Here is a 20,320-nt window from a genome sequence, read left to right as displayed (position 1 = left end):
TTATTTCAACAGTGAGCTACAAAGACAATCAGATTATGAATGAACAGTATGAAGTTCATCAACATTGAAATATGTGTTATTATCAAAATAATATTTAACTGTTATCAAAATGTAATGCAACTGTAGAAGCTTGCTCTGTTGTCTCACTGAAATAATAACGTTTACCACTTTTTTTACAGAGAATATTGAGAGATAAATAGTAGCAGTTCTCACTATGTGTTAAATATCTTTGCCTTCAAAGCAGACAAAATCATAGTGCTTGTTAATATCTAAATGTAACTTTTTGCACCCCTCAACTTCACTGATGTGTAGTTGATCTAGTATTGTTTAATGGAATGTATATCAGTGTATTAAAGTCAATACTTCATTAATTTAAACAAATATCTTACTTGATTCTTTGTACAGTATGAAAAAAAAGAGTCTTTGTACCTGAGCTGAAGTTCACTGCTGTGAGGAGTCCAGTTCTGTCTCTCACTCTCTGGTCCAACCTGTCTGCATCACCTGGACACCTTAAACAAACAGATATATATGTAAAGTAACATGTGTACAAACAATATAACTGATTCTCTACTGTTGAACATGTTGGATTGTGTATTGTCCGAGTCAGGGTCCTTTTTATTTTACTGTAACTTTGGAAGTTGTGTTACCAATGCTTGCTGTTTATTTGATACCAATTTGGTAGTGCAATTCATAAAAACAACAAGGTTTGGGTTTGTTCTTCAGATGACTAACGTTAACGTGTAAGCTCAACAATGAACTCCAGCTCAACCAACAATATTGTAATATCTAAGTAATCATCTTGAAATATGACATTAATAATTGTAATATACACACATCTTATTGTGAGGTTGATTTCACATACACTACTTTGACATTAGCTTGTCTACATACTTGAGCATAGCCAATTTAAATTAACCTTAGTGATGCATCCAGTTCCTACCTATATAATAAAATATCTCTAAGTTACAAGGATGACCTTATTTTATCAACCTCAAACAGAAGCTGTTTGTTGTACAGTATTATCCCACTTAACGCTTAACACTTCTCTATTTCGTTTTAACCCTTATATACACAGTCTATGGTTTTAACTTGGAGGCTACGATTAGCATCGTTAGCACCGATGTAGCTACCACTCGCTTAGCCTTAACATTCATTACGTCGATTAAAATCATTAACACATAAATAAAGCACTCGAATTTCACTTACCGCAAAACCGCATTCAGGCACCGTCTGTTTTAACCGTAGAGCGAGTCACAATAGTCCAATATATAAGCATGAAGAACAAACAAACACGGTCGGCTTCAAGTTGTGTTTCCTGGATGAACTGACGAGGCAGAGTCCCTGTAGCTAGCTTCACGGAGCAGCTAGCAGAGACAAGAAGCTAGCAGCAGCAGTCACTTCACAGAGCCATCACTCAATGTCACCACACCCTAATTTATGCAAAAACTTTAAGACCTAATATAAATAAAAGGGTCGTGTTAGAAAACAATTCACTCACAGATTCATAATCATGAAGGTGGAATCTAACTATATCGATAATAAAATGTATGGAGCCAGGGGTAGAAACATGTTTTTTTCTGCTGTAAAATTGGGCATTTTAACATGGGGGTCTATGGAAATTGCTCCTTTCTGCAGCCATCGCCTATCGGTCAATATATGAACTGCAGTATGTAGCACTTCCGTATTGGCGTCCCGGCTCTTCCCCAGAGTTTGTCGCTTGGTTTAATCTCATTAAAGATCTTCAGATGCTGCTGTCAAAATGTCAACATGGCAGAGTTCAATGGTTTACATGCAAAATTATGGCAAATATCTGCAAGGATGGTAGGGGGCCTTTTGGTGTCCATCAGATGATTATGGAGGAAATAACATGCCACAGTTCATCCCCTGAATTCACCGTCTGCCACTGCAGAAGGTCCCAAACCACCAAGCTGCCAGCCTGTTTCTACGCATGCATGACGATGGGTGACACTAAAAGTCAAAGGCCCTGTCGCACCATTACAGCCATTGTCTAGAAGATTAGACCAAGTTAACTTGAAAGTCTGCGCAACCTACAGTAATATGTCAGTGTGTATAAACTTGGGGAAACAAAGAGGGTTTTTTACATTGAGAGAATGCATAAATGCATATTTGTTATGTGTTTTATCTTATGAACATCAATATTACCCACAAAATAAAATTGTATTTGTGGTGGTAGCTGACCAGTGGGTTTAGTGTCAGACTCACTCAGCCGAGTTAACTTAAATGCATCAATTGTTGACATATGTGCAGTGATGCTCATGATACTAACCATTAGTAAGATCTAGGGATGCTCCAATCGCCAATTTTGGGGCCGATCTCCGTAATCAGTATCGGTCAATACCGATCGCCGATCCGATGGAGTGGGCTATGGGGATCTTCCATTTAAAGTGATGTTTAAAACTCAGTTAACGAGGCTCATTCACTGGAGCTTCCACAAACAACAACCAACATAATTATTACATTCAAATGAAGTACATTATTCAAGTTTACATTAACTTTGGATAATAACACGGGAGAAATAACGGAGCCTCTCTCTCCCCCTCTCTCTCTCTCCTGACAGCCTGTGAGTATCTCATGCAGCTCACTGATCCAGTAATGAGTGACCCGACAATGAAGAATAAACATATTTATAAGTAGTTTAGCTTGTTCCAGAGGTAGATAAAATAGCTAATTGTGTTAGGTCTAACTCTTAGTGTGTGTTTTGCTCCGCTCACCGGTCTGTCACAGCGGGCGGAGCTGCAGGATTTCTGCTTCACACACGTTGCATACCGCTATTTTATTGTCGCTTTCGGACATCTTAAAATGCTGCCAGACTGGCGAGCTTGTTTTGCCGCGAACAGAGAAAAGTGTTATGTATTTTACGTCATGTGATCAGCTCTCCCGATCGGCATTTATAGAGAGCACCGATCGATCGGCAGAGATCGATCGATCGGCTATTATTCACGATTGGTATTTGTGTGTCTGGTAAAATGTTTTATGCAGAGGTGAACTGAGAGGGGGGCCTCCCACAAACTGGTCCGTTGTCAATGCATTTTTTAGAGAAAGGGAGAGAGTGATGGAGCAAATCAATGAACTGCGCTCAGCTCTACAAGGATATACAATTGTACCCTTTTAAATAGTATGAAAGTAAAACATCAATATATGGCAGTCAATGTTGATATTGTGGCAGGCTGCCACAAATAAATCCATGTATGGGAAACGCTGAACACTCAAATGCAAAGTGCCTGCCTTCAAACATTTTACATTCATGCTTCAAACATTGTGCTTCTATGGCGTTTTGCCTTACCTGCTACCCTTTTTCCATTTGTATCACCCACTACTTCATATGAAGAAGCCATCAAAAAAGCCAATAGCCTACTTGAACAACATGTTTGCCTGCAGCTAGTGTCATGAACACGTAAAGATGGTGACTACCAAGGCTTTCAAAGCTCTTCCTGGATCTCCACATCCTCAATACTATAAGGAAAGCAGTGGCCCATCCACGTCTCATGTTGTAAGTGTGGAAAACAACCAGTGTCCATGTGTCTCCCCTCTTTTCCACTAACAGACTAGTGTGATATCCCATTTTGGCACGACACCTTTGACACGCCATGCTGTTCCCTGCCGTGAAATCTGTTTGTCTGCCGGATTTACCAACTAAGAATGTCCCACAGTGCATACACATGTGTCACATCCCTTCCCCCCCAAAACCCTATTTTGTGGCTTGGGGTCCCCTATTCCCCAAGCATGATCATTTGCATCTCATTATTCGCTCTAAAAAAAAGAAGATTGTATGGTGGCAGCACTAGTGTGCTAGTCTAATTTCTGTGTCCAAAAGAGTCACGTCTGAAAGCGAATTGCACATAGCCTTGTGTGTACAGGCAACTCTACCTGTGTCAATGAGGGTTAAAGCACCTGCTGCGCCATTGATTACAATATCCAACAGCGGCTCAGCGGGGTATAATCAAGAGCGGTGGAGGATGGGTGGGCTGGTGGTCTTTCCTCGCTTCAGCCAAGACCTAATCTCTTTTTTTCAAAATCTTTTACCTGGGTGTGTTCTTTGTCTTTCCACAGCTTGAATGCTCTCTTTGAAAACTGTCTGTCTGACTGAGAGGCAACATTATGCATACAAACACAGACATGTAGGCATTCAGACATAAAACTACGTGTGCTGAATTCAGAACACAGGCAGAGACAGACATAGCCATGTACAAACCATGCAATAATCACAGCATGAAGAAATGGTGGGCTCTGTAACACAGGAACATATGTTCAGTGGCTTTACATCCTTGACAGTATTCCAAAAAAGGTCACTATATGAAACATTTGCAGGCACCCTCTCCACCCAATGATCAATCAAAAAGATGGTGTTGGACATTGTCCAGAGGAGTGAGAAAGGGATAGTAGGGAGCATGTCTAGAACATGTAGAACAGGGTATAAGAACGCCATGTGTCTAATAACCAGTTTTACCAAAGTGAGTTGGGTAAAGCATGGCAGGCATTGTGCATTGTGTATGCCACAAGGGAGCCGTCCTGGCATCGGCATGTTGCATGCCTGTTACAAGCCAGACAATGAGAAAAGGCAGAATGGCGTGTGGGGGAGATAATCCACCCTACGCACAAATAACGCAGCCTCTCTGGCTTCCGGGGCCTTCCTTTTGTTGACAGGGGCCACAATGTCGCTCAATATTCGACGTGACAAGCAAAGCAAATCACCGCGACGGAGACTAGTGTCAAGAGGAAGTGGGTTTGTTTGCTTATTGAGCTGGAGCAAGCAAGGTGGCAGGGAATGGGAGAAAAGGAATGAGTTAGAATCTAGTACACTAGAAATGAAAAGGCTAGCAGATATTTGGAATAAGACAGAGCGGAATAAATCTACTAGCAGAAAACCAAACAAAGAACAAAGAGGATTAGGGATAGTGCAGGAAGGATTGTTCTGTAACTCAGTGGGTAGTTGGAGATCAAGAGAATCACAAGGGTTATAAAATCTCCTCCATGAGGTGGCGATGATCTGAAGAAGAGCTGTGAGGAAGAGACAGCTCCTGGAGAGGCCTGCCAATATCCAGGGAGATGCCTCCGACGCTGTTTGTACAAGCTGTGCGAGTGGGTGTATTTGTGCTTAAGAACAGGGATCATGGATTTCTTTGTCCCTGCGCATCGGAAGCTCTTCATTTCATTTCCTGTGATGCTGAAACCAAAATCTCTTTAGATTCTCTAGCACCCTCACCTGTAAGGACGGAGCTGCCGAATGGAGGAGTCTCCTGGGCTGAGAAGTCCACAATCTCTTTTGGGGAAATTCTTTGTCTCCACCCGTCACACATAGCTGTCAATTAAAGTCCCAGAGGGAAGGAGGGGGTTGCAAAACCCAATGGGACCCTTAAACACACACACACACACACACACACACACACACACAGCGAGGAGGGTAATCACTTTACAAGGTAGTGAAGACGTCCAAATGCCCATGATAGAGCACTAATGACTGATCCTGGTCATAATCCTTTTCTGCTTACAATAATGTTTATGGTGTAGTGCCATTAAGAAAAGATGAGAATCAATAAGAGCAGTGTGACGTTATCCCAGATGAGCTGGCTGGATTTTGCAGGCTGCTGCTGCTGCTGACTGTCTGTCTGTTATGGCACCCCCTTACACAGTCAATTAACCAGATTCATTAACCAGCCGATATGTCTCGTTCAGAATCAATTTGGCCCTTATCTCTCTGTGCCTATTTCAAGCAAAATAAAACCGGCATGTAAAAAGCTGACACTAATCACACATAAATAAATGGCTTGCATTAAGTGGACATTTCATGGTCTATGTCAAACCGTTCATTTTCTCATTTCCCAGGCTGTTATCAGTCATTTTTAAGTAGCAGGAAACTCTTAAGGCCCTGACACATCAACCCGATTTTGGGAGTCAGAGACCGTCAGAGGCAGTCGGGCAACCTACAGTTGCAAGAAAAAGTATGTGAACCCTTTGGAACTACCTGGATTTCTGCATAAATTGGTCATAAAATGTATTCTGATCTTCATCTAAGTCACAACAATAGACAAACACAGTCTGCTTAAGCTAAAACCACACAAACAATTATATGTTTTTATGTTTTTATTGAACACACCATGTAAACATTCACAGTGCAGGGTGGAAAAAGTATGTGAACCCTTGGATTTAATAACTGGTTGACCCTTCTTTGGCAGCAATAACCTCAACCAAACTTTGGTTTCATCTGTCCACAGAATATTTTGCCAGTAGTGCTGTGGAACATCCAGGTGCTCTTTTGCAAACTTCAAACGTGCAGATCAGAACACATTTTATGACCAACTTATGCAGAAATCCAGGTAATTCCAAAGGGTTCACATACTTTTTCTTGCAACTGTATTTGTTGTTTGTTTATATCATGCAGCCTGTTCTTCTTCTCTTGGTGTATAGTCTGTATTCCGGTTGTTGCCTCTTTTGACTGACGAATACACACTACCGCTGCCTGCTGGTAAGGACAGTTATTGCCACTCGTCTACTGAATTCTTTGCGGTGTGTTCGTAGGCGGGCGGCGTAGGCGGGCGGTATAGGCGTAGCCGACGCAGGCGACGTAGCGGACGTAAAAGTCGGGACGCCTTCGGTACGCTCTCTTTGGTCTCAGGTTGGTGTGTAGCGGCCTTTAGACCGCACCTGAATGTCGCAATGGTCCGTTTGCCATGATTTAATGATATATGTTATCACGTTAAAAAGAGCATATTGATCACCAAAAATGGAAATAATTTATTTTTAACAAGCCCATATCAATAATACTACTTTCAACCAGATTTCAGAGGGATTAAATGACGTTGGATAAATAGTAAGACGTGGGCTTGCTTAACAAGGACTTCTGTTGAGTATTAACTTATTTGAAGCTTTGGTAGTAAACATTGGAGAAGAAAGAGTAAGCCAGAATTTCTGAATTATTATGTGGCCAACTGTTTTTCTATGAAAGTAGCTAGTATCAATAGCTCTACGAGTCGTTTAATAAAACGATATGTTGGTAACAGCGATAGCCCGTTCATTCAGGCCTCCCTCCAAAGCCAATCCCCATAAAGTAAAGAGGTAGATAGGTATGTTGACTTATAACAGCCTTTGGAAAGACGAGAATTAAGATTTATTTCTGAAATATATTAACCAACCTTGCATTAAATGTCCTACTAGGTAAGAAAAAAAAAGTAGCACAGTAATAACACAATTCATTATTTCAAGGTAAAGGACACCATCTCTTACCACCCTCTAGCCTTCACTCTTTCCTCTGTAAGCATTTTTAAACTTGGCAGCAAAGACTGTGATGATGGAGGCTTTCCAGGCAGTAGTGCGATGGTGGGAGACACTTTCAATTTGATAAGCATTTATCACCCCTCGTATCCTCTGCTCTTTCTACGCACATTCATTCGGGAAGCCACACTGAATGGGAAAGTACACAAATGGCTAGTGACGTTTTCCAAGAATAAAACTGAATCCACAAATGCAATCGCTAGACCTGTGAAGGTTAAAAGGATAATGTTCTAATGCAATAAAACCCAGATTTGTAGTGCAACATTACAGTAACTGTGATTGTGCACCAGAGCAATCTGTTTAGCCGATATTACCTTGTCAAGGCTTAGAACAATCCTTTTTGAGGATTATCTCAAGGCCTCTGGAATAGCATTAATCTGGACTACAGGGCAGTGTCTGGGTCGGAGAGAAACAGCAGCAGATGATAAAAGTGCCATTTCCCTGAACTCCATTCCACACTGGCCTTCAGAGCAGACTGTTTGGGTTGTGCTGCCATCAGGATAGAAAAGCCACCGTCCAGCCAACCCTGTGACACTACATGTGGCCAGACAACAGAACACACTACTGGCCTACATGCGAGCCAGTTCTGAGCAAGTCAACTGAGCCAACGTGCTTGGGTTCTTGTTTCCCTTTGAATAGTAACAGGGTCACCTCAATAGCCCCAACGCCACCAGCATCCTATATTTAACCTGCTGCTAGCCGGTGGCCAATAACATTAATATAACTCTGTTGAAAGCCGATTTGCTCAGGTGTTAAGCTGATACTCTGAGGGGCAGTGAGATTTTGGTGTGACATCAAGGTGACTTACTGTCGTCCAGGGGGGTCCAGGGGGGTTTAGGAAAAGGCTGAGTTTACTACAAAGAGTGGACATAGTTGATATACAGACATTGCTCAAAAATGTGGTGCATCAAATTCTTGCCGGCCAATCAAATCTTCTGTTGTCCACCACTTCTTACCCATTATCAGCGCCATTGCCTGTTCAGGCTTAAATATAAAAAGCTAAGCTGAAAGGGTTCTTTAAAAAGGGCATATTTAACTATGTAAGAGGCTCACCTGCTTGGGATTTACAGCATTTGTGGCCCCACTGGTTTGTTCTTGGATAAGGGATAAGAGCAGACTGATGCATAGATGCTGAGAAAGAGAGAGAGAGAGAGAGAGAGAGAGAGAGAGAGGAGAGAGAGAGAGAGAGAGAGAGAGAGACACACACACACACACACACACACACACACACACACAAAACTGTATATCTAACATGGTCTGAGGCTTTTCACAATCTGTACAGATGCAACAGTAGCACAGAGCAGGCACAGAGAGCATAGGAGGCAGTGTCCCTCCACTGTGCCAGGATAGCCTTTCCTCTTACACACACCGAATGCTTAACAACACTAATGTCCTTCATTATTATTGCTGTAAACATCAGCCTACATCCTGCTAGCCATAGAAACATCACGCCATTATCTTCTCCTATGACAGAGACAATAGAGCACAAGAGGGGAGCAAGGATCGAGCATCCTTTTTTCTGGCAGCCTATTACAAGGGACTGTTTGGAGCTTGATGATGAATAAATCATTTCAATATGGCTTTGGTGGAAGGGGCAATTAGACGCTGCAGCTTGAGGCTAATCAAATCCAAGACTCCCTCTCTTTCCTTGGCATCCATTAGAATGGGTGGAGAACCGAGGGTAAAGATGAGTCGCTAAACATTAGTGGCCTCTGCCTTCCTGCAGCCACAATGCAAGCCAGTTCCTCCTGCTGCTTGTTTACAGCACCGCTGTGGTGTGAGTAACCCTGCAGTGCGGGTGTGTTATTGGAGTAGGATCCATTCAAGCCTCAGACATAACAAGAGAACACTGTTGTTAGCACAAGTAGCTAGGCTAGAGAGTAGGGAGGATCTTAAGAAAACAATGGCTATCGTAACAGGATAAAAACATTAGCTTCAAGGCTCGGTAGTCGGTACAGAAATCACAACAAAACATCTGTTTAATTAGGCAATGGACGCATTGCAATGATGATTCATCAGAGAACACCTGTCAAGTCTAATCAAAATTGAACTTAGTAGCTTTAAATAAAAAAGACAACATAAAGTTTCCAGTAAGAGAGTCAGAAGGTACTCAATGTCAAAGAGGTAGTTCAAAAAGATTTAGAGGTAGATTAGCAGTTAATATGTAAGATATGCAAAAACTATAGCTGGTATTATATGACTTGGTACAATTGGCTTCCCACACTGGGGAGATAGTTGATTTAAAAAAATAAAATAAAAGTTTGCAGTAGAGGAATGCCAACTCTTACCAACTACTTACGTAACTTTGCAAGTGACTACATGAATAAGAAGCTCCTGGCAAGACAGTGATAGAATAATGCCAGGAACAGATGCATCCATAGGTACAAACGAAAACTCCCTATAGGGCACAGACAGGCATGATGACGCATACATGCACTGCCGACAGAAAAGGCAGTTTCAGTGGCTACCTTCCTTCTTCATCAATCATTTCTATTCCCTCACACAATCTCACATGTCCCTGAAGTAAAACAAAAAATGTAACTAGCTAAAATGAAAAGTGTGTCATTGTTTTCCAACTTACACCAGTGTGCCGCCGGCTGGTGTTGATTTCCCACTCTTGAGTCAAAGCTTCCACAAAAGCCCACTTACCGTCTCCTCCACTGTCTGCCTCTCTCCGTCTCTCGGCCCTCAGATAACTGTGAGGGTTGGCGCTCATGCCGGCTCAGTAAGCAGAGGGGGGGCGATTGGCATTAATAATCCCCAGCATCATCAATAAATCAGGGAGCCAGTACTTTGAGTGCAGGTGATGGTCCGTGCCCAATACCACAGATCAGCCTAATTCAGCATGCTTTGAACGATGCGGGAAGATGGAGTGGAAGAAGAGGGGAGAGGAGAGAGAAAGAGCAGGTCTTTGGAGGGGTGGGCAGTTGGATGTTGAGTAATCAAGGGTAAGACAGAGGCACTGTATAAATAGGAGGACACAAGATCAATGGAAGAGTGAGAAAATACCTTTAAGTCGGCTAGTTGAGGACTGATGGAGTCCACTGGTAAACTATTTCAATTTTTCATATAAAGTGAATTGTGTGTTTGTGTGCAGTATAAGTGGTCTGTGTATGTCTGTGTGTATTATCCTCACTAGACAACCCCCCACCAACACCCACACAACCACCACCAGCCCCTCCACCCTAACATACACACACTCATTCTGAATTCCTAAGCAGGGGAGTCTGCCTGCCCTGCACCAAGGGAGTGAATTATTTATCATAGCCCCTTTGCAACGTGTCAGCGGCTCCGCAGGATGAAATGATATTTATGGAGCCCCCTGGGCAAGGGTTGGAAGGACAGAGAGGCAGATAGAATTAGGGGTGAAGGTGCTAGAACACACATGTATATATATGTAGCACAGAGAAGGTGACTGATTGTGAAGGAGAATGATTGAGTTGGACGGATGAGAGGAGAAAAGATGAACCAGAGATAGAAGTGAGAGGCAAATGTATGCTTTAAAGTGTCAAATGTTGATCTGGATGGCATATCAATTTGGGTTCTAAATAAATGATGGCCTGTCTTTAAGAAGCTGAAGAAGAATTGATGAACTTTCAACACAGAAAATATGTCAGGTGTCAGCTGGCAAGAAAGACGCCAATCTATGTGGCTAAATAACATGCCAACATTTATGTGGCATAATAAGGTATGTGAAATAAGCAGCATGTGAGTTTGACTTTTTAGGGTTTTATGAGCAGACCATTGCATGCCAGATGGCTAGGCTGTATGCTACATGCATGTCAATAAACTAAACATGTCTGTCCCTAGATATTGACCCTAGTAAAACTGGGTTTGACAAAATAAAATGACCTATAAAAGACAGCATGGTTTGGGAGATACTGTGCCCTGATATTGGTGTGCATTGCTTTTAAAGCCTTGTTTCATTGAGAGCCATATTTATTGTAATTACTATGCAATATTTGCATGATATTTTGGCTTTATCCCAATATTGTGATACCAATTTTCATCAAAGCGCACATTCCTAAAAGTTAAGTAGTTTGTTTTACACACGCACACAAGTTGAAGACTTGGGGGAAAGTCATGCAACAGAAGTCCTTGGTTTGATTCACACACTAGGGGTCTCAGGAAATATGTTAGAGCCTGAGCCGAATACATGAACAGGACACCCCGCAGTGTATCATTTCCAGTATGATGCAGGGATAATTTAAACATCATTGTAAATTGTGAACCAAACTCAAACCTATAAGCTATCAGCACAAGATACCCAACCCACACAGCTCACTTAAAACCACAGAATGCACCGCAAGCACATTTTATTTGCAGGGGGACAAAGGAAGTAAAGGAAAGTAAACAAAAAGTAAAATATTATGCAAGACTGGGAAAAATCGACTCACTAAGGCTGATGAGGAAGAAAAGATCAACAGAATTGCAGTGGAGCATCAATTAATTACTCCAAAACAACAACAAAATCAGCACTATTTGGAGGGTAAACTATGGAAGTTTGAGTTACCTCAGAGTTTGTGCCTTTCTGCCCCAAGCACATCACTTTCTCCACGAGTCAGAAAGTCATAACAAGACCACTTGGGTTTCAAAATGGAGTCACGTTACTTTCACCGCAGCCTGCTGTGGCAGAGATCATTGTGGCGAGAGGGGGAGAGAGAGAGAACTAGAGAGACAGACGAGGGGGAGCAGCAGGAGGGAAATCGGTATCAGGCATGGCGGCTGGCCCACAAGCAGCTCCCTCCGAAGAGAATGAGCTGGTGGGTCCAGTAAACAGCTTTACAGCTGGTCCCTGCGTAACCCAGGGGCCGCAGCAGCACTTCTGTTGGTGGGAAGGTCGAAAATATATAAATTCAACAAATGGAGATGTTTGAGGATTTCCACACTTGCCAGTTTGCATTTCTCTCACCTCGTTTCTCTTTGGCACGCACTTTCTTATCACTTAATAACCCCCTTGGTTCTCTTTTCTTATTCCTCCCCTGTTCTTCCTCACCGTGCCTGTCTGCATCACTATCCATCACCCCTCCCCTCTCTTCCCTCCCCGTCTGCTTGCAGATTGGCTGCACAGACCGAAACGTGCTACCAGTGATTCGTAAGGAGAGGTTAAAGGTCACATTATCGCACTGGGGATTGACTTCCATCATTACGATGTAAATGGATGTCTGTGAGAAAGGATAGAATTGGCATCTGTGTGTCAATTTATGTGTGTGTGTGTTTCAGCATGCACATGTGTTGGTGGTGACTTCCATCCGTGAGGGTAAGACGTCATGGCATTGCAACGGCAGTGGGAGTAATGGCATTCATTTAATGACAAAATTAATTGAAGGTCTGACACCAGCGGGTGCTGATAAGCTGCTCTTTCGCTCTGTGTATATATACTGTATGTGCGTTTTAGTGTGTGTGCTCCCGTGTGTGTGTGTGTGTTGGTGGGATGCATTAGCCCAGCCCAGGAGAGGATGGTTCCTAGGTGATAATACTCTCCATTGCCTTTGATAGCATGGAAGGCAGAGAGAGAGAGAGGGGGGGGCAGGAAAGGTAAGGCAAAGGGAGAAAGAGAGATAAATAAGAGGTGCATCGGGGGAGAGAGAGAGTGTGGGGCGGATTAAGAGAGTGAGACAGTGTGTACATGCATGCCTGTGAGAGGCTGAGCACTGATAGCGCCTGTGGGATGAGACGGAGGGTGACATACATGCTAGAATTCTCTGCCATGCCACAAGGAATAATGCAACCCTCAGCAGGAAAGTCTGGAATAACAACAACCAATGCCTGTATCACTAACTGCTCCAACTGTAAGTAGGCAATGGACTACAGAGTCAGATGGGTAACAATGAAAGAAGAGCGAGGCCTACATACTATATAATGTGGTTAATGTAGAGCAGTGGTTCTCAAAGTTTTTCTGTCAGGCCCCCCTTTGGAGAAAAAAAAAAGTCGGGCCCCCCCCCCCCCCCCCCCCCCAACACAAATAGTCAGGCTCAGTGGCGGCGCCAGAGATTTATTTTGGGGGTGCTGTGGGGTAGCTTGACGTTTCATAGAGGGTGCTCAAACATTTAGGGTTTCCCATTAATGTACCGGTCGCTACAGTGGAATTTTCTACTGCAACAATCCCCATGCAAATACAGTGTACCCGCAACTGTTACAATGAAGGCTCGATAATCAGCTCACGGCATATAGGTGTAAGCAGGGGTCAAGTGCTATTTTTATAGGTGGTGTGTGGACCTCACATAGGGGGGTCCAGGGGCATGCTCCGCCGGGAAGATTTTTAAATATTGAAGTTAAAAGAATCAATCTGGTGCACTTTCAGAGCAAAAGGAAGAGATCTATGGATAAATCTCTCAACACCCATATGAAACAGAACTGTTAACAGATTTACTTTTTCTTTATGGATATTTTACAAATCACCCTTTTAAATTTTATTCTTTTTTTACTGTCCTATAGTATTTCATACCTGTTTTTAATTTATTCTCTTGTTCTTTTATAACTATAATGATCATATAAACGTATGCCTCGGAAATAATTGTTTACATTAATGGTGACCAAAACGTTTGAGAGCCACTGAGATAACTTAGACTAAAGTTAACTATCTAAACACTGAGAGAGTCCTTTAGCTCACTGAGTCTCTCAGTCTGACAGGAGAGGACTCTCCTCCACTTTGTTGTTGAAAAAACTCCTTATATCCGTTAGCGTAGCTCGCTAGCACCAGAAGCTAACAACAACGATCTCCGGTACCGGTGCGCTCTGTCTCTCTCGCACGCGCACACACACACACACACACAAAATGGCTCGTTCCACACACACACAGAGCCGAGCTTTAATGAAACACAGAGACCCAGACGTAATAGTACTGTATCATATTATTTTCGAATCAATAATCTTTCAAAATATGAATTTATTATTATTATTATTAATTGTTTTTAATAACCATTTTTCCTCCTGGTTTCTCGCACTCCCCTGTCATGCCTCTGCGCGCCCCCCACTTTGAGAACCACTGATGTAGAGGGTGTGGGTATAAGACTAAAATATCAATATAAAATAAATCTAAGCTGAATACTATTCTATATTATAATACTATATAAATTACGGGAAAAACCACTGGTCTGATTTTCTAGACAGCAACATGGGCCAAGAAAATAACCCATTAAGTTTAAGAGCAGAAACTTATCACAGTAAAGATACACATATTTTATTTAAATGTTAACGAGAGAGCATGATTTTCTCAGAGGGATTTACTCTCATGGTGCCCTTCTAGTTCTGGATGAAATGACTGCTCTTTTACATATCTATTCATCCTACTTTATCCATATCAAACTGCAAGTCAAAAGGCCCTTAATCTCAGCTGAAGCTTTATTTAGGCTTTTATATAGTTTAAATCATCATCATGGCATTAACAATTTGGCTGAACTAAACACCGACAAGTTTTGATCTGATTTCTAAAAGCATTGCTGATGCAAACATATCTTTTGTAGCATTTGAAAGCATGATTTGTTAATCAGTTATTGTTTAGGGTAAGTTCTTGTCTAAAGATACCTCCTGTCCATTCATCTAAAATAATGAATACAAATTATAATGTAATGTTTTTTTAATTAAATGTTGGGTTAACCCTCAGTTTGCTTTCAGATTTCACTTTTAGCTACAATCAATGTTGCAAGAAACCAACCTTCTACGGTAAAAATGCAGAAAATAAAACAAGAGCATAAAATTCAAGCTAAATACAGCATTAGCTCAATTTTAGGCGACAAGAATAACCTAGGAGAGAACCCAAAGTTCATAAACCACAAACCAGCATTCCTGTTAACATAATTACCATCCATACTGTAAAAATTGTAATGAAAGCCATAACTCCTCACAATGTGTTCTATATGACAGCATTGAATACCTACAATACCTTAAATATACTGTATAAACCACAGAGCGTTCAGGGGCAGGCTTCATTTCCATTGTGATCCAATTTGTTAGGTGAGAATAAAAAATATGTGTTCAAATGTCCCATAGAAATCACTGTACTTGAAAAACACTATGCAATTAAACACTGCTGTTATCAAATCCCTACCTTTGCCTGCATGTCAAACTGGCAAGATTCCTCTTAATGTGCCCAGTGTGTCTATGAGATAAAGGTGTGGAGTCAGTGTGTGTGGGTTGTGAGTCCAGAGGGAACAGCATGTTTGGAGAGCAGCACTGGCCCTTACTGAATGGTGTGGCAACAGTCTTTGTCTCTGTGCCGTCGATTGTTCTGTGTTTGCGCCATGTTATTGTCTATGCCCATCAGCAGGTTTTAACATGGGCATCTGTGTGCTGTTGGTTTGCATTTGTATTTGCCCACAGAATTGCTTTTGTGTCTGAGTGTATGCATATTTGGTTGTGCAGCAAGGAGAGGAGCTCTCTGCTTGAGGAGGCTAGAGGGGGGAAGACGGGTGGTTTGGTCCGCCGGGCACAAAGCTGCTGTTGCAGCTGATTGGCTGTCTGGATCACCAACTGACTGAAAATCCCCTAAAGGCAAGCAGACCTAAGACTTGATTACATCCCAATATCGTGATTTTCATTTTTGCAATGTGAGCATCACTCATGACTCGAATAGACAAGTGATTATAAAGGCCCAGATACACCGACCAGTCACCTGAGAAGTCGCCGACGCCGACACCGGCTGTTGCGTTGCCGGACTCTCCTGCGTATTTGCCGACTTCGCGCACTGGAACACACCCCAAATCCGAGCCGAGGATGTATGAACTGCGTATGCATGAGTTCCAATAACTCTCTTTACCAGCAGGCGGCGGTAGTGTGTATTCATCATTCAAAAGAGGCAACAACCGGAACAACGGGAAGACAGAGAAGAAGAACAGACTGTGATATAAACAAACAACAAATAGCGTTTTTCTTTCCATTTTCACAATCGTCCATTGAAAACATGAACGAACAGGAGCTCTATAAACCGATGAGGTGAAATAGCCGTCCGTGTGTGTGTTCCATCTTCCATTTTAAATCATTTGTTTACCTCACTCACTTCCGTTAACGCTTTTCATGCACTGATTCGCTAGCTGAACAGCCAATCAGTGTTATCCCTTTGCCCGACCTCCGGTGGTGTTCCCGACGCCGATTCAACATGTTGAATCGGCAAGAAAAGGCGGCAGGTCGGCAGAAAATACCCGACGGTGCGGCGCACACCACTCCAAATAGGGCGTGCCCACGCTCATGTTCGGCCTGACTCCCATTTACTGCCGATTTCGGGCCGGTGTATCTGGGCCTTTACAGTGCTGCCTGATAGTAGGGCTGGGCGATATGGTCTCTAAATTATATCGCGAAATTTACTGACTAGATTGCGATACACGATATATATCGCGATATTCTGACATTTCCTCTAAAACACATACATTTTTTTTATTTAACCCCTTGATGTTTACAGTCACGCCAGTATGATGATTCTAGTAGTCCCTGCAACATATGTCTGCATTAAACCATTGTTATTTATACTGTCTTCATTAGTGGTTTCTATTAAAACGATTTTAACCAACACCCAAAAAAAATATACTTAGAAAAAAGGGAATGTAAAATAATGAGACAAATGTGCGGTAAATCAGAAAGTTGAGTTGGAGCAGAGGGTAGAGTTGTCGATTCTTGTTCTTTTTTCTGTGATAAATGTTACTCACCCTCAGTTGCGCGCGCTACTAAAGAGACGCGCTACCATGGAATCCAAACAATGGTGTAGCTGTATTAAAGTCAGAGTGGAAACAGTACTGAGTAAATCTGATGATGTCAGAAATGCGGGAGAAATATGACCCCGGGAGGAAACCGGGAGAGGGCAATGAAATCGGGACTCTCCCGCGAAAATCGGGAGGGTTGACAAGTATGGTTGTAACATCGCTGATATTAAAAAAATAAAACAGGCAGACAGATAGCCTACTCACCAATTGCGAGGTGCTGCCGGTGGCCAAAACATTGCAGTCTTTTCCACTTATTGAGGCTCACAGCTTTGACGATGTTACTCCTGTTATCTGTGGTGATACACACCTGACGAGCCTCTGGTAAGTTCCATGACAGGAGAGCCTCTTGTAAACCTTGCGCTATTATCTTGCCTGTGTTTGGAGGCTTGGCCTGCGTGTGTGACTGTGTCTATGAGGGAGAAAGGAAAGCTCATTTTGGCCACGGCGGGAAACTGATTTGACAACATAATACTCGATGTTCACGATGTGGTCATTTACGACATTGAATGTAGTGCAATCCACGATGTATCGTGTAAACTCGATATATCGCCCAGCCCTACCTGATAGCCACCAGTCAAAGGTGTCGAATATGGATGTGAGGTGTGCTTTTGAGGATTTCTCTGTCCTTTAAAAACAGAATACTGAGTTGTGTATGCAAATGAAGTACTATTATTTCCTTGCACACAACCCCGCCCCATTCGTACTGACCATGAATCATTTTCACATTCATCTACTATCCCCCCTTTAATGTGCACCCTTAAAGCTTTTCACAGCACCATTTCAACCATAACAGAAACCACCTCAACTCCCTTCTCCAGTCCTCAGACAGATCATTCTTACCGCTGTGACATTTGCTCTCAGAGTGAGCCCTGTGTCTGTTTTTCTCTGGGCCCTGATTTTGAGACAGTGGGATGATCATTAATTACCAAGGAATGGGCTGCTAATGGTTGTCTGTGCCGCTCTCCAGCCCCCGACCCCCACCCCACGCTCCATGTCCTGGGTCTCCATGGCGACCTGTAGCTGAGCTGCTAGGGGCCTTTTACTAGGAGGAGGATGAGGTATAATGATTGGAAGGCAGGCCTGACCCCTATGCTTCCTGTGCCACTTGACTAGGCATAGTGCCTATTAATGGACAATTTATGTGGCACCTCACAATAGCTCTGATTTACTAACGAGTTCAGGAGGGGCTGAATGGAGAGATCTTGCCGGAACAACTCAGGTTAAAGAAACGCTCAAGTGTTTTGAGGCGTTTAAATTACTGCGCAGGAATAATACAGTAATATAAAAGATAATAATAATGATACGTTACTGCACAGGAGTCCATATTGTGCTACTGCTTCCTGACCAGTGCATTTTACAGAAAATCCAGGGACCAGGATTTTCCTTAAAGAGAAGTGATTAAACATCACATGTCTTTGTGCAACATGACATTGAAGGAGAACCTGTTGGCCACTTGCATTATCAAAATGATATGCAACAGTAGACTATGTTAACAAGTTGGTTTTATCTAACATTTACCCACTGACAGAGGAGGGACTTTTCGTCTCCTTATCTCATCACTTAAAACAAATACAATGAATGTGCTCAGCTGCCTGAAAAAAAGAAATGATGAATGTGGCCTGTATCCCATGACAACGTCTGGGAGCATATGGCACACAACAAATTCAATATGAATGTAAATGAACCTCAAATCAAAATGATGGGAAGATGGGAGAAAGAAAGAAAAAAGAAAAAGCACATGCAGTTTTCTGAGTGGGTTTGAGATATGTTTAATTTTCAGCCGTCTAAACAATTCAAAATGCTACTGAAGCCGCCACCCACTCCCTTTTTGTTAGCAAACTGCAGAGGGAGAGTGTCTGCTGCTAGATAGCAAGCTGACATTCACAACAGTGATTTCTAAGCTGGTTTGAACTCAGCAAGGCCACTTGATGCTAGGAGATTGAAATGCCTTGTTTCTATGTTCTCTCCTCTTGAGAGGGTTTTGTCATCCTTTTGTTCAAGGTCAAACATCTCCAGCACACCTCCGCAGCTAGCTGATATTGCAGTTTTATTTACACACATATCGCAATGGCTGCCTGGGTGTGGGGCTTTCATATAAAGCCTGCTCTTCCCTGAGCAAGGCATTTTGCAAGTGATGATGGAAGGTATCCCAGCTCTGAGATTATCATTCTATGCTAGACTAATCATTCCCTTTATTTCATTTACACACCATCTTAACAGCACGTCAGCCACTGGTCTCCCATCTTAGGCTCAACGGTCTTTTACCCATATTAATGAGCATTGTAGGGGATCAATAGAACGACAGAAAGACAGATTGCCTCAGGTGGAGAGGGGAGGATGCTCCCGTGAGGAAAAGGAAAACAAATTCCGATGGGCAATTCTCCCAATTTCTAAAGCCTGAAACCCCCAACCAGTGTTTCCGCCAGACCAAGGCTGAGATAGCGTACACCCCGAGAATTTAGAATTGAACCGTCCCTTATAGATACTATCTCTTTACGTTAGTTAGCCGGATAATTTGGCTCGGCTCTCTGAAAGCGCTGGCTGTTTCGCCTCCCAAACGGCTCTTCATGTTACCACAGTTTATGAACGGAGCCTCAGTTTTCGCCATTGCGAGACTCCGGCGCTCGCAGTTCACGCGCGTGCTCCACTAGTACCTCCCCCCCACTCATTGCGTCCAAATCGTGCATGTTCCGTGTTGTGCTGTGGCAGGCACCGCTGATGTAGGGGAAACGATCTTCATTACTCCGAAAAGAATCCCACCAGACTCCTTTGCCCCTCCAACTGAGAGGGATGTCCTTCACCTTTTTGTAGTTTCAAGCGATAAAAACTCTCGATCTTCTCTCAAATTATACATTTTTTGTGGCGCCCTCGGCTCGAGTTCAGGGCGTTCTGAGCTGAATAAGGGCGTCAAATTGCGGCAAGACGCCCCCGTGGCGGAAACGCTGCCCCCAACTGCAGTGTCACCCAGGGACGCGGGAAGTCAGGCAGAGTTGGGGGTGAGTGCTAGTGGAGACTCGCAGCGGTGAAACTGTGACAGTGTAGGTGCGTTTGGGGGCGCGGGTGCTAGTGGAGCCTAGCGAGTGGGGGTGCTGCAGCCCCCTCAGCACCCCCCCCATTCCTGCGTCCATGGTGTCATCTTAGCATCCTCTGCATACCGGTAACTCAGTTCTTCATTCTTCACAGGCCCATTTGTTAATCTAAAATATACATGGATGGTTGGTCACCACTGCTTTACTGTGGATATGAAAAAAGTTAAATCCATTTTTCAATATCAATCGAGTAGTTGTTTGTTCATAGCACCAGATAGTGCAGACAGGTTTGAACATATGGTGTGA

The 20,320-nt window shown here is 43.0% G+C and overlaps 1 protein-coding gene across 17 annotated transcripts in view; it reads right to left on the bottom strand.

Annotated features, from left to right (window-relative positions):
• neo1a (neogenin 1a) overlaps window positions 1–20,320 on the bottom strand; it is a 167,547-nt gene that overhangs the window by 124,579 nt on the left and 22,648 nt on the right. For 14 of the 17 annotated variants that reach the window (XM_079664393.1, XM_079664405.1, XM_079664396.1 and 11 more), the window contains exon 2: window positions 5,225–5,373. The exons of the other annotated variants lie outside the window; for them this stretch is intronic. In XM_079664393.1, coding sequence (XP_079520519.1) covers window positions 5,225–5,318 — 94 coding nt within the window. In that variant the 5' untranslated portion in view covers window positions 5,319–5,373. The remainder of the gene's footprint in view (window positions 1–5,224; window positions 5,374–20,320) is intronic. 17 annotated transcript variants of the gene reach the window in all.

This window comes from Notothenia rossii, assembly GCF_949606895.1.
Source record: "Notothenia rossii genome assembly, chromosome: 2".
Taxonomy (NCBI): Eukaryota; Metazoa; Chordata; class Actinopteri; order Perciformes; family Nototheniidae; genus Notothenia; species Notothenia rossii.
This window is presented reverse-complemented; position numbering and strand designations above follow the sequence as displayed.